Source organism: Physeter macrocephalus, chromosome 2 (genome assembly GCF_002837175.3).
Source record: "Physeter macrocephalus isolate SW-GA chromosome 2, ASM283717v5, whole genome shotgun sequence".
Taxonomy (NCBI): Eukaryota; Metazoa; Chordata; class Mammalia; order Artiodactyla; family Physeteridae; genus Physeter; species Physeter macrocephalus.
Genome location: NC_041215.1, coordinates 8,812,432 through 8,835,730, shown reverse-complemented (window position 1 = coordinate 8,835,730; position 23,299 = coordinate 8,812,432). Strand labels below are relative to the sequence as shown.

The following is a 23,299-nucleotide window of genomic DNA, read 5'->3' as shown; positions in this document are numbered from 1 at the left end:
ATAACTGCGAAATACCTTATTTGAGGTAAGCAAGCCCTTTAACGGGGCTCACTAGCTCTCAGACATTACTCTGCCTTGGTTAAATAAAAACTGACTCACAGGAATAAATAATGGGGAAAAGTTTGTTAGGGAAAATTCCAGCTATCGAATCTGCCCAGGAGGCAGGGACCACAACAGGAAAAATTCTGTAAGGAGTCTCAACTGAAACTTATTTTTTTGTTGTTTTGATTCGGCACACAGGCCTTAAAAAGATAAGCACCTCTGAGCTTGTTTCCTAAGACATCCTCTTTATTTATCGGAATCCATTTTTAGACAGGACGTTCCAAGCGGGCTGGACTACACAATCGCGTTCAATGAGCTAACCCCAGCACCAGCCTGGGCCTAGCACCGAGCCGGTTTGGGGCTTGTCTCTTGCGCGGTGGCTCTGCCTGCAGTTCAGCCGTGGTGCGACCCACTGGGGTGGGAGAGCAGGAAACGGAGCCACGGTTGGCTCTACTGAGAGGTTGCTGCTTTCAGACTAACTCCTCGAGTAGCAGCAGACACTTGCCACAGGCTTACGGCGTTTCCTCCAGGCTTCACCCAGGTTCTCCCGCAACGAAAACAATCTAGGGACTCGCCTCAGCCAACGCACGTCCGCGTGCGCAGCCGCGTGATGGAAGGCCGGGCCTGCCCTTGACGTCACACAGGGCCCCGCCTCTTAGAGGAGAGGCGGGAGCGCGTGAGCTCTGTTACGCAGGCGCGTTTGTCCTGTGTAGGTGGCGCTAGAGGCCGACGGTGGGGTCGTAGGGAGAGGTTGCTGCCGCCATTTTGTGGGGTGTTTGTCGCAGCGACTGGGAGAGGAGACGGCAGTTTGGTGACAATTATTGGCCAAAGGGCCTTTTGCTTTTGCGGAGGTAAGGTTTCGGATAGGGTGTTCTGGGCTGGGCCGTTTCCCAGTCTTTTATGTCTTGAAGCCAGGTGTCGGAAAAACGACGGGATTTGGGGCATCGGCGACCGGGGTTTCTTCGGGGCACAGCTCTGCTCTTGGCATTTGAAACCTAAAGTTGCCCAGGTGTCATGGTAGATTTAAAATCCTAGGGCGGAAAGGCCTCGGCTCTGCCGCTGACTCTTCTCAGAGAGGCCAGGCCACTCATATCACGGCTTCTTAGGCCCGTGACTCGTCCCGCCGATCAGAGTGAGACCCTGCGAGAGCTTCCTGGGGCAAGTGTTGTCCTAGATCAGGCCTTACGCTGGGTCCCTGGCCTCAGCCGTCTGTAGCATTCTGGGATTTTCCGAGGTCAGACTTCTGCCTCTGAGTGCGCCAAAGACCCTGGCCAGGTGCCCTGGCGGAGAGGCAGGGGGTGGGGACTGGGCGTCCGAGGAACTGCTAGTTTGCGAGTCCAGGTGGTGGAATTTAGCTCGTGCTTGTGAGAGGTAAATACGGAAAGGCTCATCCTTTGTGCGAACTGGTTTTTTCCTAAAGTGGAGCATAGTATTGTTGCATCAGATCTGCATTTCTGATACTTTTGCATCACACTGTCCTTGATTACTTAAGTAACCGTGAAATGCTTATATTATTCTTAGGAAACAGCGCTCCCAACTGACCACGTCAACCACCTGGTCTTATAGCTATCTTTGTATGATTGTGCTCCATACATACACCCACAGACTTCTTGTTATCCATTACATGCAGTACTCTTGGAGCCATCTAATCATAACTTTAACCTATATAGATATTTTAATATAGATAACGTAAAATTGTCGGGTAATATAGGGTGTTAAAGGGCGGTAGAGAATCAGGTTTCTAAGATGGATATAAACATCTGATGTTTATTTGATGTTTTTATTGAAGGATGTCCGATGATTCTAACATGTAGGATTCTTTGTTAATTAGAAATAGTGTGATAATTCTAGATAGTTTTTCTTTTTTTTGTCTGCGAAGGAACCTAATCTGTGTAACCTGGATCTGGGATTCTTCTCTTGGCCTCCTGAGAAAATATTTCTGAACAGTAGTGGTGTGGTGGGGATGGCTTCCTAACAGCTGAATTAAATTTAAAGTAATGAACTTGGCTAGAGAAATAAAAACCTTTGGCTCTCCCAAGATGCTTATTTTAATATTTGCATATTGATAACTGTGGTTATTTAAGAATTCTGCCTTGGTGAGCTAGTTATGGCCTACTGACAGTGGAAAGAAAATAACAAAACTGAAGCAGACACACATGTTTTGCAAAAACTGCATTATAATAGTCATAGTAATAAACCTCAGTCATCAGATGTTGTAATTTTGCTTGCTATGATTTAAGAATGCTTAACTAACAATTTGAAAGAGTTCCTATGTGGTTAAAATACAATTTGGGTATTGAAGGGTCAGAAGAATTCCATTAGAAATATAATTTTTTTTTGATGGCTTTTCTAATGGTCTTTTGGCTCAGGTTAATTTGTAATGTCATTTATTTCAGTTTCCCATATTCAAATGACTATGTAAATCAGAATGCTCACTTATCAATTTCCAGTGAGAACCCTGACTAGAGTTTTAGGATTTTTGTTGGACGTAAGAATCAACAAGAGAAGTGAGTTAAAAGATCTGAATATTTGGTGGCTTCGGGCTCTGGTGGCATGATACCTACATTTTCTTAGGGAATACCTCCCAGGAGATGCCTCATTTTAAAGTCTTTTAATTCATTTGAAATCTTTAAAATTTTTTACTTGAATTTGTTTGCTTGTTACTGAGTCATTTGGGCTAACTGAAGGAGGTTAACTAAGTTGGTTTTGCTCCATTTTACCTGTTTTCAGCTCCTTGCTGAGTTGTGAACCTCACCCTCTTCAACAGTTTGGACATCACTGTTAAAAACTTAACTGCTTGTGAAAGAATTAAGATGGCAAGAGGCAGATAGGGATGACATTGTTAGAACACAGATCCTGATCCTGAATGGAACCTGTGAGGATGGAGTCAGGAAATTGTCACAATTATCTGATTTCACTGTGACCATATTCATCCTTATAGGTTCATTTCCTTAGTCACCCCAGATCTACAACAAATATGTTTAATTTTAAGAATGGCTGCAGGATGTTCTGAAAATAAACAGTCATCTCCTATATTCAGTATCCCTAAGTGTTTCTCTGACTTCAGTTATTTGTATCACAGTATTTTGACAAAGCTGCATGACGCTTGTGATATTTGTTTTAAATTAGTTCACATTTAAAGTTAACATCAGGGCTTCCCTGGTGGCGCAGTGGTTGAGAGTCCGCCTGCCGATGCAGGGGACACGGGTTTGTGCCCCGGTCCGGGAGGATCCCACATGCCGCGGAGCGGCTGGGCCCGTGAGCCATGGCCACTGGGCCTGTGCGGCCACAACAGTGAGAGGCCCGCGTACCGCAAAAATAAATAAATAAATAAATAAATAAAGTTAACATCAATAACTTAATAATTTGATTATATCAGTAACTTAAGAGATTAGTAATAATTTACCATAGAAAGAAGGTAATGATAAAAATAAAACCAAAAAAGTTATTAATTTCTAGCTAGATATTGTTGTCTACTGAAGGCTCTAAGCCTGAATCCTGACTCTTTTTTTAAAATGTCAGTTAGCAAGTGTTAGTTGAAGATATGCACCAAGCTGAGAATTTATCCAGAAAAATTGAAAGAAAATGTATTAAGGTCTCACAGTGTTACCATTTAGTACTAGGTGTGTATGCCACTTAGAATCATCTGAGATACTAGTGGGATAGTGCCTCCATGCCTTGGGAACCATTATCTACGAAGATTTTAGAACCTGTATGACCCCATGTGCTGGGGTTTTTCTATTTAATTAATATTAATGTGAAATATTTTATTTACTAAATATAACCATCTAAATTCCACAACTCACTTTTCATTTCCATTAACAGATGCGGCATTCCAAAAGAACTCACTGCCCTGACTGGGATAGCAGAGAAAGCTGGGGACATGAAAGCTACAGTGGAAGTCACAAACGGAAGAGGAGATCCCACAGTAGTACACAAGAGATCAGACATTGTAAACCACATCACCAGTTTAAAGAATCTGATTGGTAAATTATGCTTGAACTAGTACCATTTTAACACTAATAGTTTTAATGACTTGTCATTAGCTTGTATAGCTTTCATCTGTCGGATTGTTTTATAAATCAGTCAACAAATACTCATTCAGAAAATATTTACTGAGTGCCTATTATATGCTAGACACTGCTGTGAATAGAACAGAGTGCCTCCCCTCATATATCTGTGTCCATTTGGGAGCTGTAGGAGACAGTTGATTGAGTCCCAGCTGCCAGTAATATAGTTGGGGGAAATGAGACACACAAAAGTTAAGTAAGTGATTAGAGGACCAGTGAGTGCCTTTAACTTGTATGTAGTAGGGAGAGCTGTACATTGGGGCACTTATTTAGGGTTCCACAAATGAGAGATAATGAAGGGTGGGGAAGAGTTCATCCAGGTGAGAAAAAATAGCATGTGGTGTGTGAGAATGTTAAAGTGTGTTGGGGATTAGTTGCTTATACTGTATTCTACAGGTTATATTTGTAGATAAGGCCAGTAGATATGTTTGGGATTTTTAGAAGCTTGGCTGTTGTAAGAAGGGCCTCAATAAAAATTTCCAACGGCATGTGTCCTGTCTTATTGTATTCTTACCAGTGTAAAATTTGGAGGTAATACGTTTATATAGAATTGAAGGAATTTTTCAAGTTCCTAAATGAGTAAACAAAGCCTAGGTGAATAGAGTTTCTTTCTTTCTGTCCTCCATTAATTTCCCTTTCTCATTTGTTTTTGTTGGTTCTATGTTTTCTCCTTGTTTTGTGCAGATGTTCCACTGGGACTGTTTGCCAGATTGCTTTCTAAATTAGCCAACTGGGGTTACTTTAAAAAACAGTATGTAATTTCTTTCCTTCTCCATGCCAAAACAGACTTGTTCTGTGGAATAGTGAGCTTGTTGGTAATCAGTGCAGACTAATCATTCTTCACACACTATCATATAGAGGGAAGAAGGAGAATCTATGCCAGGATTTCAATGACCTGAGCTAATTAATGTATTATAGAAGAATATCTGTACCCTATATTAAGATAAATACAAAATATTCTGTAAGGCTTAACATCATAGTACTTAACCATTCATGGATTTATTATGCATCGTATGTGTAGAAAGGAAGTGATATGAATGATGAACAGTTATTCATAATTAACCACATAAACATGATACTGAGTCAGTCCAATAACTACTAGGCCAATAGTTTCTTCTTTGATATTGGCACCAGAGATGTCCGGTGGTAACTGCTCTCCGTAATCTGGAGTAGTCTAATAGTCTTTTTCAAGATTCAAAACTTTACAAGAGTGTTTTATATAAAATTATTGGAAAAAAATGAAAAATACAGAAACGTATAAAGAAGGTACTCTTGGTAGGATGCTAGTCCCCCATTTGGATGTAAAATTATTTCTGATTATTTCTTCTGAAAAATATCTTTGTATACACATCTTTGCCTCTGAATATTTCCTGAAAATAGGTTCTAAGAAGGGACAATTTCAAGTTAAAGGGTGTGAACTCTTACAAGGCTCTTGCTACATATTCACATATTTTTCACATATTTTTCTGGAAAGTTTGTACCAAGCTATACTCCCTACGATATGCTGTCACCAGTCTTGCCTATTTTGAAATGCCAAGAGTAGTGTTTTGTTTTCATTTGAATTTTTAAATTTCTGCTGAATTTGTCCTCTGTCATGTGCTTTTGAACACTTGAACATTTTCTTAATTGAAGTATAGTTGATTGTGAACATTATTTTTGTATTCTTAGCCTATTTTTTCTATTAAAGTGTATTTTTCTTATGATTTATCAGCGCTTTTATTGTCTATCAGTTATCTTACCTTTTTTCATATATATTTCAGAGTGTCTTTTCTTTCTGATTTGTAAGTAGCCTGTGAATTGCTCCCTTCCTACAGGCTTAATTAATTAAATTCTACACAGGAAGACTGATGTGGCTGTGAACACTGTGAACACATTTTATATCCTTAAATGTCTTGTAACATAGAGTATCAAGTCTTAAACCAGTGATTCTCAAGCTTTAGTGTGAATAGAATCACTTTGGAGGTATGTTTAAAATGCATATTACCAGATTATTCAGTGAGTCTGACCTGGGGTCCAGGGATCTTCATTTTTAAAAATTCAGTATTTTGATATTTTTAATAAACAGACCACCCTTTGAGAAACACTGTTTTAAGCCCTTTAGCCTGGCATGCAAGATTTTGGATGATCTGTTTCCAGCTTATTTATTTGCCTATGTTCCCCTATGTGAAAATTGCTCTTGCTGTAATTGTCTACTTACTGTTTCCTAAGTAACATGTAGACAAACTCATCTCTAAGCCATTCTGGCTAAAAGTACTCTATAAATGTAAGATGGTAATATGCCATTTTTCTCCTGGCATTTCTTCTACTTCCCACTTTGTCCAAATCCTGATTTCCCTTTAAGATGCAACTCTTCCCTTCTTTTTCATGAAATCTTCACTGACCATTTTAAGCATTCTGAGTTTTTTCTCCTAAGCACTCAATAACCAGGCTTTCAGCATTTCCTGCATTGTTGCGTTTTGTTTTATTTTTGTGTGAGTAATCTCAAATTGAACAATTATTTGTTGGCAGGGATTTTGCCTCATGTATATTTTTTATCTTCCACAGGACCTGTGTGGAAATAAAAACGAATGCCCATAGCCTCATTAGTCTTGGCTGTTTTGAAGAACTACAGTGAAATATTCACTGGACATTCAGTGAATATTTTTAGAAATTAAATCAGTCTGTTCATCCTGTTCACTCTGTCTATATAGCCTTTATAATTCTGTAGACTTTGTTTATATAATCTCTAAGCCTTTGTTGTAGGTTGAAGGGGTCCTCATCTTTTTAGTTTATCCTCATGGTATTACTTCACTCCATGTTTGTTATTCTATAGATTATTTATGGATTATCAGCAGCTCTAATTTCATGCACTAGTCCAGCTAAGGATTATTAGTGTTAGAGTTTTCCAATAAATTTTAGACTTCTATGGGAAGGATGCCTTACAGAATTAAACAGATGCCCTTTAGAGTATGGTAATTTCTAGTTTGATGCAACTGATCAGATCCCTGACTTAGACCCAGATTTAGACCCTAATATCCTGAGTTGTTTCTCCAATGGCTAGAACTTAAGGCTGACACTGGGAAAAGGGGGTTTCTGCATCTCCCCAGCCTGGATTTGATGCCAGCCCTGTTGAGTAGCAGTTTTAGAGATGCTTCTCCTTTATTTCTGCATAAACCAGCCTCCTGAGAAAAAGAATGACGACATATTCTGGGAAAAAGAGGTTAATGAGGGCAGTCTAGTTAACGTCTGTCACTCCATTGCTTGTCAGGATTATTTTAGCTGGTGTGTCTGGGCAGGTGTCCCCTCTCTCCTTCAGTGCTCCATGTGCATCCCTCTTGAAGCTTCACACTCTGTTGAAGAGGACACTCATCCCAGGTAGAGAGGGGGATGGGAAACTGGGCCAATTGAATCTTTTACTTTCCATCAGATCAAGGCTGCTTTACTGGAATCCATTGACTTCCTGAGGTCCATGACCTCTGAAATTCCTTGCCAAGTTTTGTTTACGCATTTGTGCGTTTCTTAGGGGAGAGGGTCCATATCCCTCAATCAGATTTTCAAAGGGATCTGTAGATTCAGAAGTTAAGCACTATGGCAACAGATGATGCTGTTTTCCCTGAACTCTTGTTTATTTCACAAGCAGGAATGACAGGAAATTCAAAATGCAAAGGGAAGTAGGGGGTTGGGAAATCCTAAGCAAGCAATTACAAGAACCTTTTCTCATTTGAGGGGGATATATTTTAGATACTTTTGGCACATGCAGCAGCCTTCAAAAGCTGTGTTGTGGGCTTCCCTGGTGGCGCAGTGGTTGAGGGTCTGCCTGCCGATGCGGGGGACACGGGTTCGAGCCCTGGTCTGGGAAGATCCCACATGCCGCAGAGCAACTGGGCCCGTGAGCCACAGCTGCTGAGCTTGCGCGTCTGGAGCCTGTGCTCCGCAACAAGAGAGGCCACGATAGTGAGAGGCCCGCGCACCGCGATGAAGAGTGGCCCCCACTTGCTGCAACTGGAGAAAGCCCTCGCACAGAAACGAAGACCCAACAGCCAAAAATAAATAAATAAATATTTTTTTTAAAAAGCTGTGTTGTCTATTTCTCAGAGAAATACAGGAAGCTCGAAATAGAGGCGAGGAGATGGAATAGGTGGTGTGTATAATAATACTGGCACCTACAATAGGATTTAGAATGTGCTCTACAACCATGGCAAATCGTTTTCCTTCTAGGGATCTCAGCTTACTCATCTGTAAAATGAAAGACCTGAAATATGTTTAAGATTCCTTTTAGCTCTAATACACCTTTCATGAGAGAACTCTGTGTGCCAGAGATACCTAACTTACATTAAGAAGGAAAGGAATCCTGTTTTGCCCACCTCATATTGTGTGTGGCTCTGAAAAAAGGAAGAGAACTTAGTTAGATGCATATATCATAAGACTGATGAATTTCAGAAGAGCAGTTTTGTGAATTTTTGGTCTTTCACCAGAAGGTAAAGGGACGCTTAATCAAGTAAACACTGAATTTGTTGAATGATTTGACCCAAGCTTTGTTCCTTGATAGCAGTATATATTAATAGAGATATATGTACCCATTTGCTTGTTGGTTAAAGTAAAATTATTTCTTAAGTTTTGTGAGTTAAATATAAATTCTAATTCATCAATTTGTATTTTTTTTCTTTTATTGAGTTAGCTGTTTAAACCAGGAATTCTTGAGAGAATGTTTTATTTTAACCACGTTATTCTAGAATGAAGAGAGTAATTTTAAATCCTTTAATGTGTTTGCAGTCATTATTTAGAAGCAAGGTCCTTGAATGAGAGAGATTATCGGGACCGGAGATACATTGATGAATACAGAAATGACTACTGCGAAAGATATGTTCCTAGGCGTTATCACAGAGACGTTGAAAGCAGTTATCAAATCCACTGCAGTAAATCTTCAGTCCGAAGCAGGAGAAGCAGTCCTAAAAGGAAGCGTAATAGACACTGTTCAAGTAATCAGTCACGTTCGGTATGATTAATTTTGTTTTTATTTTGGGTGGATACTTGTTTGTGTGTAAAAGCTCTTACTGAGCCAATAAGTTTGAAAAAGTTTATATATATAATACTATATGAATATAATTGTGTTTATATTACTTGAATCCTTAAAGGAAACTTCCAAATTCTTACAACTAATCTGTATTTATTAGTTAGCCCTCATTTACTCATTTTCTGCAGACCAGATCATGAGTTTCTTAATTTTAATGTTAAAAATATTTTTATCTTTTATAACATAATCATACGAAAAGATGAAGCACCCATCTTTTCTTTTATCTTAAATGTTTTTTACTTTAAAAGAAACCCATTTCCCAGTACTTGGAGACAAATGTAGAAAGTTGCACTGGCGGATACTTACCCTGTGTATAGCACAGTCTGCAATTAGTTCCATTGGAGTTCTGAAAGTGGGTGCTGAAGGGGAAATTATTGTCCAGAAAGCCTGCCCTTTTTTTTTTTTTTACACTCATGAATCTTCACTTGTTTTCAGTAAACTATGAATTATTATTTTCCTCCCCAAGTTTTCTTCAGTAGAACTATCATTGATTAGATCGAACATTGACATTAGCCTTTATTTTCCCCTTTTATTTTAATCAAGTATGTTTAAAAATATTGCTAAGTATCAATTTGAACTAATCTTGACATTTTAAAACATTTTCCTGACAAACTAGACATCTCAACTCACAGCATAGGCTATTTTATAGCAAGAGATTAATAGATCATGACATTGCATTCTTTAAATTTCAGACTTCAATTAAGTCAGTATTTTAAAGAGACAATTGTGTTGTTTTTTTCTATTGCCACTTTAAGTATCTTATCTGAAAATCTGTTCCTTGCCATGTTTTTCTTCTGTAACATAAACTGTGCCCTGTGAATTTCTGGGGACTGAATTTGAAATTGCTCCTGCCAACTGTTCGTGGCCTGGTGCTTATCTGAATGCCTGAATATCTCCCCGCTGAATGAATTGCGTATTCTGCCCTGAATTCACTCTGATATATTGATTGGCTGGATGATCTTGGTGCTGCCCACTTGCCGTTCCAGAAGAGCCACCGAAGGAAAAGATCCAGGAGTATAGAGGATGATGAGGAGGGTCACCTGATCTGTCAAAGTGGAGACGTTCTAAGAGCAAGATGTATAGAATATTTTTCAACACTTTTTAAACTTTGCAGACAGAATAATCTTTTTAAGAATAGTTTGTCAGCGGGGGGCTAAAGAACTCTTCATTGCTTTTTTGTTTTGTTTTTCGTGGGTTTGTTTGTTGTTCTTTTGTATTTCTTCTTTTCTATAGAGTTTATATATTTCCACTCTAAAGTTCCAAAATAATCAGTGGAATTTGAGATTAGAGCAAGAAAGATAGCTCTATCTAAATTGTTTTTGTAGATCATTTGAAAATATTCCACACTTAAGCATTCATTATTTGAATAACTGATAATTTGTATTCAGGTACTTACACTTCTTTCTCCCCCCTCACTTTAGATGAAATCGTGGACACTTTGGGAGAAGGGGCCTTTGGCAAAGTTGTAGAGTGCATTGATCATGGCACGTAAGTTTGTTGTTTTTCTTTTTTGAACATCTTGATATTTTTGGTGGGGAAGGATCCATAATTTAGATGAAATGGAATTTAAGTGGTAGCTATGTGTTTTCCTGGGAGGTATAAGTATTCAAAAGTTCTTGAACTGTGTATGATTTATTTACCATAAGTATGGATTTTGATCAAGAATGCTGAAAATTTTTATCAGATGGAATTCATTGAAATTAATGTGAGTGTTCAAGTGAAGAGTTTCCCAGAACTTAGGTCCTTAGCTTTCTATAAGAGATTTGGAGTGCTTTACCCTACTTTTGAATTGCAGAGACAATAAATTAGCATGTCTAATCTTCTTGGTTCCAAAACTTTTATTTCCAAAGGATAATATTTGCACGTTAGGGTTAGTTTCTTAAACTATAAAGAAATTATATTACTTGAAGCCTACAGAATAAAGTCCAGATTCTTTAATGAGTTATACTAAACTTTGTGTTATTTGACCCTCTCTGCTTCATTTTCATGTTTTCCTCTAGGATCTCTATTCTGTGGTTGCAAGTTTTTTTGTAAGTGAACGTCTTAAAACAGTTTAGTGGAAACTGCACATTTCTAAATTGACATCTAAATTTTCATCGTAAAATAGTTGAGGATGTAATTTCCAGCTTATTGTAAATGCTGATTTTTTTTTTAAAAACATATCTCTCTTTCTAAATATGTTTGGGGGAATCTAAATACAACAGCTTGATACCTCCTGTCATCCATGAACAAACTTTTATTGAATACTTAGAAATGCTTTATCCTTGAACTTACTTTTACTTCACTTTTCATAAAGAATATTATCCTAAATGTCTTTTATTATCACCCTTTCCTCTCTATGACAAAAATGTGAACATAAAGTAAAATTTTAAGATATTTTGAAATACTTTGACTTAGGAAAGTTGCTAAGAATTCCCATATATTCTTCACCCAGATTCCACAAATGTTAACATTTTACAGTATTTAATCATTCTCTATATTTACATGTTATATGTATTTTCAAGTTTTGCCAGCTCATCTACAGACCTGATTCACATTTCACTAGTTGTCCCATTAAGGTCTTTTAAAAATTTCTTGAGGTTCCAAGACTTGAGTATTGGAGATATTCCAAAGAATAGTATTCAATTGATCAAGTACAAATCTGTTACAAATATTGATACTTATTAGACCTAAAACATACAATTTAATTGAAAATATATCTTTTATTGAGATGATTGGGGCCTTTAAAAACTGAGATCATGTGTCCATAGATAAATCTTACTGTTTTAGCATTAAGTTTCCATTTTTTGTTTTTTTTTTTAATTGACAAGTAATATGAAAGCTTGTAAATTTAAGGTGTATAACGTTGGTTTGAAACATTTATATACTACAGTATGATTACTATAGTAGCATTAGCTAACACCATTATCCATTTTTCATTTTTATAGCTATTAGCACTGTTCATTTTTATAGCTTATTAGCAGTTACAAAATTTGGCCATATGATTAAATAGATGAGATAGAAGAAGTTTTGTCACAGCAGTTTTATAGTAATTCTTTTAAGTCTTGAGATATATGCTATACATCACAGGGAGATAAATCATTAAAAATTTATTTTGATGATTATATATCAGCCCACAACTTCACTGGGCCTTGTCAAAAGAAATGAGTTCAGAATAGGTTTGCTATCCAGCCACTAGAAAAATTTGTTTGCCTCAAAGATTTTTTTTTTTTTTTTTTTTTAAACAGCCTAGGGCACAAACCTTGCCATATTAATTTCGTGTACATGGGGTTCTCTTTTGTAATGTGGGAAGGCCATAGTGAAAAATGCAGGGTTGACTGCTGGCTTGTATTCAAGAAGATCAGGTTTAGAAAAGAGGACAGAAGGAAGCTGAAGATTTGGAAATCCCTTTCCTCAAAATCATTTATGGCTTTTTTTTTTTGGCCATGCCACGTGGCTCACGGGATCTCAGCTCCCCGACCAGGGATTGAACCTGGGCCCATGGCAGGGAAAGCTCGTGTCTTAAACCACTGGACCACCAGGGAATTCCCTCTGTACTTTTTAGGAAGTATTACAGATGCCCCGGTCTAAAACACGCTGCCCTACATTGTTGCTATTTATACCTATTCGCATCCGTGAATGCACTAAACATTTTTTTTGGCTTCATGACCTGTTGATGGTGTCTCCTTTGCCGGAATTATCTAACAAACTGATAGTTGTCTTTCTTCTCTGAAGAAGTCTAAGCTCCCCTAACCCTGATGGTTAGTCTCTTTCTTCTCTCTACTCCTTATACCAGGCACTTCTAACCTTATGATAAGTTGTTCAAGTGTCTGTCTTTTCCATTAGACTGTGAGGTACATGGGACAAGTCCTTTTTATCACTGATTCCAATGCAACATCTGGCACAGTCGGTCTAGCCTGGTGAAAGAGTGAATGCTTTCAGCAGTAGTATGTTCTATTCAAGGTTTATATTTTTATCCTTTTTTAAAAAAAACTACTTACAAAATCTAGGTAAATTTAAATTTTTGGTAACAAACATTAACGTTCATAAGTATTAAGAGAAATCATCACTCCATATAAAATATATTTTGTCAAAATGTTTTGAAACAATGTTTATAGATCTGCTATAATATACCCTGAAAGATTATTTTAGGAAAATAGCATAGAATGATTGGTACTTAATAAGATTATGCAGCGGTCCCCAACCCCTGGGCCATGGACTGGTAGGAACTGGGCCTCACAGCAGGAGGTGAGCAGTGGGCGAGCGAGTGAAACTTCATCTGCTGCTCCCCATAGCTTGCATTACCACCTGAACCATCACACCCTCCCCCCAACCATGGAAAAATTGTCTTCCATGAAACCGGTCCCTGGTGCCAAAAAGGTTGGGGACAGCTGCTTTAGAGGATACATCTTCAACGCCCTTCTGTACATTTACCATTTTTCATTTTGTTTTTAAGGGATGGCATACATGTAGCAGTGAAAATCGTAAAAAATGTGGGACGATATCGTGAAGCAGCTCGTTTAGAAATCCAAGTATTAGAGCATTTAAATAGTACTGATCCCAATAGTGTCTTGTAAGTAATAAACTTGGAACTGTGATCCATTATGTTACATGAAATAATCAAAATTCTGTGAACTGAATTATTTTTATTTTGATCTGTTTTAGCCGATGTGTCCAGATGCTAGAATGGTTTGATCATCATGGTCATGTTTGTATTGTGTTTGAACTCCTGGGACTTAGTACCTATGATTTCATTAAAGAAAATAGCTTTCTGCCATTTCAAATTGACCATATCAGGCAAATGGCATATCAGATCTGTCAGTCAATAAATTGTAAGTATACTTGTTAAATTTTTAAATACCAGTAAATTAAAGGTTTTATTGTACAAGCAACATATCAAAACATTGTCACTAAAAATGCACGTTGCAAGTAAAGATGAAACCACTTTTGATCCCTACATCTACTACTAATTCTCCTTTCCCCCAGTACAGATTAAATTTGTAAGTGAAACTAATAATGTCTTTTTGTTCTTTTGTAGTTTTGCATCATAATAAATTAACCCATACAGATCTGAAGCCTGAAAATATTTTATTTGTGAAGTCTGACTATGTAGTCAAGTATAATTCAAAAATGGTAAGTTACACTTGTTTTAATTTTGGTTGTTGTCTTTAAAATTAATTTAGCTTGGTGATCCTTGGATGAGGAATTTTACCTTTGAGGCTTATTATATACTGATGTTTAACCCAAAAAGGGTAATCCTTTGCCTTTCTCATGGGGTTATTTTGAAAATCAAAAAGATAATTCATGTGCAAGCCTTTTGGATAGTGCTATAAAATATTTCATATCTTTATTGATCTTTGTGTTTACTTAACTGTATCTCTAGAAACGTGATGAACGCACACTGAAAAACACAGATATCAAAGTTGTTGACTTAGGAAGTGCAACATACGATGATGAACATCATAGTACTTTGGTATCTACACGGCATTACAGAGCTCCAGAGGTCATTTTGGGTTAGTAGATACTAGACTTCCTCATATTTTAATTGAAAAAGAGATTTTTTGTTCTCTACAGCTTTTATTGGGGGGCAGGTAGTCGGGGGATAGCTGTGATTTTCTTAGCAGTGTACAGAAAATGTTTTCTGTTTTCATAAAAGCTCTCTGGACATTGCTATAAATATTTTTCCTGAGTGGGAAAAATGTGATATCATCTGTAAAGATATTTCAGGTGGTTATTTTTGATAAGATCATAAGAGAATAAGTCTTACAAGATCATAAGAGAATAAGCTGTATTGGCTAAGTAATTGACAGCAGTGTGATTTTGAAGCGATGTGGGCACCTCTTTTCGTCGCATCGCAAAAGCATGGTGCTGGTGAAAATGCTAAAGATTTGGTTGGCAGACATCTAGATGTAGGGTGGATGGAGGTTAAGAGGAGAAGAAAGAGGGGCTAGTCTAAGAGGAGCTTCTTTGATCATCTTTGACATGAGAAAGCATGGAAAGGAAAATTAGTTAAGGTGCAGGGTTTTAAAATATTAATAAAAGGGAACTCAGTGAGGGAGAGTACATCTTATGCCTCAAAATTTAAAAGTTCGAGACCAAGTCATGTTGATAGAGCAAGGAAGTCAGAGATGGCTTTGGGGGCTTGGAGACAGTGGGGAAAATTCAGATCAGGTGATATTGGGAGATAGTTAAATGGTATAAGCATATTACTTCGCCAAAAGTAAGTTTCAACCGAGGTTGGATAGTAAAACATCTTCGTGGAATCAGTCTTTTCCACTTTTTACCTTTTGTCTAAGAGGACTTGGTAGTTCAGAATATGAGTGTGAAAGCAAACTAATGATGTTTACCTAGAGTAGAAAATTAGTAAAAGGGACAGGAAATTAAGAATATTATGTAGTGCTGGCTAGTAGAACTTTCCATGATGATAGAAATGTTCTATATCTGCACTATCCAATATGGTAGCCATTAGTAGCCACACGTAGACTACTGTGTACTTTCAGTATAGCCAGTGTGACTGAGGAACTGAATTTTAAATTAAGTTAAATTTTAGATTTAAATAGCCACAAGTGGCTAGTGGCTACCACATAGGATAGCACAGGTTTGGAGCTCGTCTTTGAGATTGATGTTACTAGGATTTCTGCTTAGTATGGTCTGAAAGAAGCTGCTGTGTTGTAGTAGTTTAGAAAGTGTATTCATGGTTGAAGACTGAAGGCTGCAATGAAGAAGGTAAAAGAAAAGAGTGTGGGAAGAGATTGTGGACAGAGAGGTATTTTCAGAGCTTAAAAAGAGATAACTTGCTGTGTTTTATCAATTTTAAGAAGATTTTTCTCCACATTTTAACATGTGAGGGAACATAACACAAAACAATTGGCATTTTTTCTTTGTTATTGGTTCGTAAAACAGTGGTGTATCACAGTTAGTTAATGGCCTCCTCCTAGATTGCGTAAGATACAGTGATTCTTAGTAATAATACAGTCCCATGTGTGACCAGGCTGGGGATAGTTGATATAAATCTGAAATTGGGGTTATTGGTCTTTAGGAAAAGAAATGAACAGATGGGAAGATTAGAAGGGTTTTTTGTGTGTTTGTGAAGTATTAACTCCTGAGAATTAAGGCAGAATTAGGTTGAAGAGGAAGTTGTTGTCAGGTGCTTCCATTGAGGAAGGCAGTTGGTCTCATGTCTTGGGTGTTGGTAGTAAACAGAAGTTGGTAAAAGTGAATGATGTGAAATTCCAAAGAGTATGAGAGCTGACCCATAAGAGAATGAGGTAATTTACAGTCACCTGGGAGAAAGCTGGACTGGGATACAGGAGTGGCTGGAAAAGAAAACTTTCATCTTAGATCCAGATTTTATATGTGTTACTGTAAGTAGAAGCCATGGTCCATTATCCTTTTGTTCAAGTGATAAGTACCATGAGGATTAACAAAAATGGCTAAATCATAGTCAAGTTCCTTGAATATATTGTTTCTTCCTTTGTCTTTAAATTCAGTAATGTTACTGAAAGTAATTGAAATGTCTTTTAAAGTAGGTTTTATTTGTACATTATTGTTTTATTAAAAACTTAATCTTTAAAAGGTTAAAACATCTGTATGGTTTACTCTTTTCCTTTCTAATTAGATATAATTAATTCTAGGTGTTTTTTTCTTTTCTGAATAATGTTACTATTGAGAATTCTGAAGGAGAACGCATATGATCATGTATAGACAATCTCTCTATGTGAACTTTAAATAGCTATATAATTCTGCTTATGGGTGACACTGCTTATAATATCCATTATAATTCTTACATAATTTATGTGACACTATTGCTTCTTTTAATGGAAGAAATAAACTCAGATATCAAGCTGATGGTAATTGATAAGGGGTTAGTAATTACATTCTGAGGATAATTATTGATCTATGTTTGCACTAATAAAATGTAAAATTTCATAGAACAACCGTTAACTGGGTATAACAGTGCTCCTCATTGCACAAGCAATTCAGAGACTATGGAATATTTGCTAACCCCTCTTATTTTACATAAAATGTCTCCTCCCCCAGGTTAAAATACTGTAATTTGATACAAGGATATGGAGGACTCTGAAAGCATACTGAATAATGTTTGATATAAAACTAAAAATGTAAACCCTGAATTTACTATCATATTCTGCTAAATGGGCTATATAAAGAGAGCACCCATATAGGAAAAGATATTGTGTATTGGCAATTAAAAATTGTTGCATAATAAAATGTTTGGTTTTGTTTTTAAATAGCTTTAGGTTGGTCTCAGCCTTGTGATGTTTGGAGCATAGGTTGCATTCTTATTGAATATTACCTTGGTTTCACAGTCTTTCAGGTATGTATTTAGTAAATGTTATTTACTGATTCATAATGAGCTTTAATGTTAAAGGCATGTTAAAGTTTTGGTTTCCATATTGGAAAGTTGCCATAGTGTCATTATTCTTAAGATTAAAACTTACATGTGCAAAATAGTCATCCTTCTCTAAAACCGTAGTTGAATGAAATACTCTCAGTGAATGGTCATAATTCATTATGCATGTGGAGCTTTTTTTTTTTTTTTTTTTGTGGTACGTGGGCCTCTCACTGTTGTGGCCTCTTCCGTTGCGGAGCACAGGCTCCGGACGCGCAGGCTCAGCGGCCATGGCTCGCGGGCCCAGCCGTTCCGCGGCATGTGGGATCTTCCCAGACCAGGGCATGAACCCATGTCCCCTGCATCGGCAGGCGGACTCTCAACCACTGTGCCACCAGGGAAGCCCCATGTGGAGCTTTTAAACACATGGTTCATATTGACTTCATATGATCCATTTTTTTATTGTGGTGCTCCTTCATAAATTTACATTAGTGTTACTATGGTCAGTTTTAATTCAGCTCTGGTTATGTTGCACTTTTATTAAAAGAATTCAGAAACAGTAAGTTGTATTAAGCATCTATGACACCCCAGGCACATTTCTAAGCACTATGTGTATAAAAATGAAAAGACAGCATCTCTGTCCTCAAGGAAGTCATACACAGGATAGACATGGGAAAACGTACAGTACAATGTGATACTTGCTATAATGGATCAATGTAGAAGGGAACCCAGAAAAGGTGAACGGTTAAGTTTCCTTAGAGAAGGCATCACTGAGGAGTAGGGAGTTTCATCCATGCTATAAGGAAGAGTAAGAGTTTGTCAGAAAACTAGAGTGTGTGATGGCCATATCAGGAAGAAACGGTATTCATAAATGCAAGAGGCATAAAGGAAGCTACTCTAGTTGAGGAAGGATGAATAGTGCTGTTAGAGTGTCTTGGATAAATAGGAAAATGGTGTCAGTAGGCAAGTACTGATTCATAGTGGACTTGTTTGCCATAGAAAGGTATTTGTTTTATCCTAGGAGTCAGTGGTTTCCAAATGTAGACTGGTCTAAAATGAAAATGATTTTGTAGGGTTGCCATTCTGGCTTTCATTTAGAAATTATCTCTCCTGGGTTTTTTTGGTATTAAAATGTTCTTTCTATGAAATGATAATAGGTATTGGCTTACTTGGCAAAACAAAAAGGGGAAAATGTTATTTAGGTCTCTACTTTTTTTCCTTATAATTTTGCTTATGTCAGAAAACTAAAAGTCTTGAAAGCTTCAAGTGGTGTAACCATTGAAGAACTTTAAGAGGGTTGTGATTTGATCAAGGTGTGTTGTTGGATGGGGTGAGGGTGGTTAGAGAGTTCCTGGCTAATACTATCAAGGTTGATTTGAGGTTATGGCAATGCAGGATGAGGAAGGAGGAAGCTGTGATGAATTGTAAGTCACTTAGGTGGCTGTTGCAGAATATATGTGTTCGCTGCTGTGGGGCACCTCACCAAACTTCTGTCTACTCTGTAGAGATCTGTTAAAAGTACTCTGAGTTTGTAGACAAGTTTGATATCTAGAACATAGCTGTCGGTCATTTCTAGGGAGTGGTGTCTGGTTTTGTGGTAGTAAGCTATAGGGTCAAGGAAAAAGTTGAGCACAGTGCATGCTTTCTTCATTCTGACATATAAAATCCTTCAGATGGTTTTATGATTGTAAATCATTCTGAGATCTTAAGCGTCGATTATTAACTTTGGTTTGAGATGTGGTTTATATTTTAATTCTACCCTCCAAAATAGTCTTCAACTAAGGAACTTTTTGAAGATAATGGAGCTTGTATTATTTGTTCCTGTCATGAATTAAGAACATTTTGAAAGCAGTGTGCTAGGCACAGTAGCATTGCACATAGACTCTGCTCTTCAGAACAAGGGTTGGCAAACTATATCCTGTCTGATGCCTGCTTTAAAAAACGAAAAAGAATTATGTGGTAGAGATCATTTGTGACCATCCAAGCCTAAAATATTTACTGTCTGGTCCTTTACAGAAAAAGTTTGCCAGCCTCTGCTTAGGAGTGTACCATTTAGTTTAACAATTTATTCTACTTTAGCCAAAGCTCTGTTACTGTGTAATTTAAGAATATGAGTTTTGACTTGGGTTCACAGCTCAGGTTTCCTCATTGATGAGCTATATGAGCTTGAGCTAGTATCTTACCTCTTTGAAAGTTATGTTCCCACATTCCTAGCTCAAGGTTGTTGTAAGAATTATTGGGACTGTATTTTTATTGTCTAGGATTAGTGTTACAAAGTTGCTATCCATTGGGTACTGGAGGTTAGTTAAGCAACTGATAAAATGAGTAGCCAGGTTTTTGATAATCTTCCCCAGTCATCCCTCAGTTAAACAGTGCAAGTAATACAAATAAGGAAAAACTGTTCTGTTTTACATTAAACAAATTATTCGAACACTGTAAATCAACTGTACTTCAGTAAAATATACTTAAATAGTTGTTCATCCATCAGCTATACAGACCTTACCGATCCATTTCAGAAATCAGACAATCAGTATAGCTCATTCAGTTTTATTCCATCTTTGAAGTAGAGTGTAATATAAATTGTATAGCTGTCTAATCTAGTCCTTTTATGGAAATACTATTTTCTTTTTTTTCTTAACATTTATTTACTTAATTTTTTTTTTCTTTTTTGGTTGCATTGGGTCTTCATTCCAGCACGTGGGCTTCTCTCTAGTTGCGGTGCACAGGTTTTCTCTCTCCAGTTGTGGTGTGCAGGTTCCAGAGTGTGTGGGCTCTGTAGTTTGTGGCACGCGGGCTCTCTTGTTGTGGTGGGCAGGCTTAGTTGCCCCGCAGCGTGTGGGATCTTAGCTCCCTGACCAGGGAGCGAACCCACATCCCCCGCATTGGAAGGTGGATTCTCTACCACTGGACCACCAGGGAAGTCCCGGAAACACTATTTTCTTGTGTTTTCCTTTTATGTGCATGTAGGGAAATGGAAAGTGCTAAGTTTCTTTTTCCTACTTTTTTAGACTCATGATAGTAAAGAGCACCTGGCAATGATGGAACATATATTAGGACCCATACCAACACACATGATTCAGAAAACAAGGTATGCTTTTTAAGATTAAAGCCCTTATTGGGTACATGCAGTGGCCTATATTCAAACTATAGAAAACCCATCTTTGTTGTTATTGCTTATTCCAAAGACTGTAGATTATGAGATTTTCTCCATGAAGGCAAGTTTTTGAAAAGTAATGCAATATTTACTTTGTGATCCAGTAAATAAAGTGGTGTTTTTATACTCAAGTTAACCTTTGCATAAATGTTTTCCTAGGTTGATGTAAAAATAATACATAGAGTAGTAAAAAGAGCTTGATTTTGGAGTCATATCTAAGTTTGAATTCCAGACTGTTGCAAACCACATGTATGTCTTTGGACAAGAATACTATAAGTGGTTTCAAAACATAGCTTCACCGCAGAAGTCATCCAGGGAATTGTTAAAGATTTCCAGCCCCATTCCAGATCTAGTGAAATCAGAATTTACAGGAATGGATCTAGGAACCTCTGTTTTTGAAGCTGGCATTGTTTCACGTATGGTATTTGGGAACAACTTAGGTGGGATACTAAAACTTCAGAGAGTACAAGATTAGGAAAAATACCATATAAGGTATCTGATATAGTTATTGCTGAGATTTTTAGAAATTGTATGTTTATGTATATATAGAGAGATGTCTATGGTTCCATCTTTTCCCCCAATCCCCTGGTGGGGGCAGGGCAAGCATGTGGGTTTTTTGGGGGGGGGGGTGGTTTTTTTTTTTTAATTTAAACTAATCCAGACTTCTCTTCCCTGTAGGAAACACAAGTATTTTCATCATAATCAGCTAGATTGGGATGAACATAGTTCTGCTGGTAGATATGTTAGGAGACGCTGCAAACCATTAAAGGTAAAACAAAAAAAAACAAAAAAAAACCTGTTTTAACTATTTTTTAATGTCTTTCTTAAACAAGGTCATTTTTCCCCTCAGGAATTTATGCTTTGTCATGATGAAGAACATGAGAAACTGTTTGACCTGGTTCGAAGAATGTTAGAATATGATCCAGTGAAAAGAATTACCTTGGATGAAGCATTGCAGCATCCTTTCTTTGACTTATTAAAAAAGAAATGAAATGGAAATCAGTGGTCTTACTATACTTCTCTAGAAGAGATTATTTAAGACTGTGTCAGTCAACTCTAAACATTCTAATATTTTTGTAAACCTTAAATTATTTTGTACAGTTAAGTGTAAATGCTGTATGTTTTGTATCAATTGCATAATTATCTTGTTAAGCAAATATGGTCTTGATAATGAATGAAATATAAAAGCTAAAATTAATTTTCCTTTTTTGAGATTAATTGCCATTTTTAAAGACCTTTGGAATATCCTTTGTGTCCAGCGATAAATGTGATTGATCTTACCTTTTTGTACATGAAGGTTGACTCTTGGAAGTGATTTTTGTGTTTTGTTTTTTGTTTTTTTTGAGTAAAAGGAAATCTTGACTACTTCATTCTTAAATGAATATTCTTTATTTACCTCAAACTTTTCTTAACTTTAAAAGTTTTTTCTGTAATTGTTGAACAGGTAATAAGTATTATTAACTCTAGGTAGACAGGTATTAGAAACCAAAACCCATAGGAACTGTTTGCTGTTGGAATTTCATTAAATTGTAAGTATTGTGTTCTGTTTCATTGGGTGATGTCAGTGGTGGTAAGTAGCATTCATGGAAAGACATCCAACTTTTGCATCGTAATAGGTTAATAAAACCGCATACACACTTCGTTTAAGATTAAAGTCTAACTGGAAAGTTAACTTGGAAAGTCCTATTTTCCAATGGCTATTTATGTAGTTAGTCACAAACGTAGAAATAGGAATTCTGATGACTGAGGTTTTTGTTTTTAATGGCAAATCTTCAGGAGTCTAGAAATTGTCCAATATCTGTTTCCTTACCATATGAAGTATAAATACTTAAACCTCAGCCTATGAGACTTTAAGGTTATTATTAAACAATTTGTATTTATGTTACTCTTTACTGGAAAAAAAAAAAGATGATTTGATTGGAGAACACTTGGGAAGAAAACTGCAGAAATTTCCAGACCCTGATTGGTTAACATAATGAACTTTTTGTTTGTCTGTAGGTATTTTTTTCTGTTTACCTGTTTTCACATTAAAAACTACATGGTAAATGTTAATTTAGTAAAAAAGAACAAAAACTATTGATCAGTCTGCCAGGTAAAATTATTTTTTGTTGTAGAATTCATGATTGATTATCCAGATAAAGGTTTTTTGTTAAAAGTATTCCCATTTCTGAAGTGCATTACCAAAGATTTGAGTTTTATTTGTATTCTGAACATAAAATGCATGTAATTTTTTGGTATGACAAATAGTGATACCAAGGTGGGTTTCTCTACATGATCCACTGGTAGCATTTGCACATATAGTAAAGCTATGTTCCTGAAGTTGACTAGGAATTTAAGAAAGCTGAAATAAATTTTGCCGTAGAATCACTGCATAAATTATGCTTAGGCCTCTGATGCAGTCCACATATAGTTGAACTATGTTATATGTTATAAGGTTTTTTAAAGGAGCATTTGATGTAAAGAAAAGGTTTTTCCTTAACACAGCAATCTCGTTATAGAGATTAAGAAGTCAGCCATCCTTTATTTTCCTCTCCATTTCCATACTGCTAGTGCCACTGTACTACCTAAGCTTCCTGACCTTTCCCTACAAGTGCTCCAAGTTCCCAAATTAATGTTTACTTTCTCCCCCATCAGAAACTCATTCCTTTGGA

General features: G+C 36.9%; 1 protein-coding gene across 2 annotated transcripts; it reads left to right on the top strand.

The window, feature by feature from the left end:
* The first annotated feature begins 745 nt into the window (after positions 1-745).
* Positions 746-22,290, top strand: CLK4 (CDC like kinase 4). 2 transcript variants are annotated; one of them, XM_028497986.2, is made up of 14 exons: positions 746-893; positions 3,868-4,028; positions 8,865-9,087; positions 10,152-10,242; positions 10,587-10,653; positions 11,166-11,195; positions 13,601-13,717; positions 13,810-13,976; positions 14,183-14,277; positions 14,528-14,657; positions 17,397-17,479; positions 20,503-20,582; positions 21,327-21,417; positions 21,499-22,016. In XM_028497986.2, the coding sequence occupies exons 2-14, from the start codon at positions 3,868-3,870 to the stop codon at positions 21,637-21,639; spliced, it is 1,476 nt and encodes a 491-aa protein (XP_028353787.1). In that variant the 5' UTR covers positions 746-893; the 3' UTR covers positions 21,640-22,016. The 2 variants fall into 2 exon arrangements, with proteins under 2 accessions (XP_028353787.1, XP_007112690.1); XM_007112628.3 differs by lacking the exon at positions 11,166-11,195 and having other exon boundaries at positions 21,499-22,290.
* The last annotated feature ends 1,009 nt before the right edge of the window (positions 22,291-23,299 follow it).

Excerpts from the sequence above, each read along its gene's own strand:
- CLK4 (XM_028497986.2), top strand. The coding sequence starts at position 3,868 with ATGCGGCATTCCAAAAGAACTCACTGCCCTGACTGGGATAGCAGAGAA. Across the intron at positions 10,654-11,165 it reads GAGTGCATTGATCATGGCAC|GATCTCTATTCTGTGGTTGC; the intron begins GTAAGTTTGTTG and ends GTTTTCCTCTAG. Across the intron at positions 13,977-14,182 it reads GATCTGTCAGTCAATAAATT|TTTTGCATCATAATAAATTA; the intron begins GTAAGTATACTT and ends GTTCTTTTGTAG.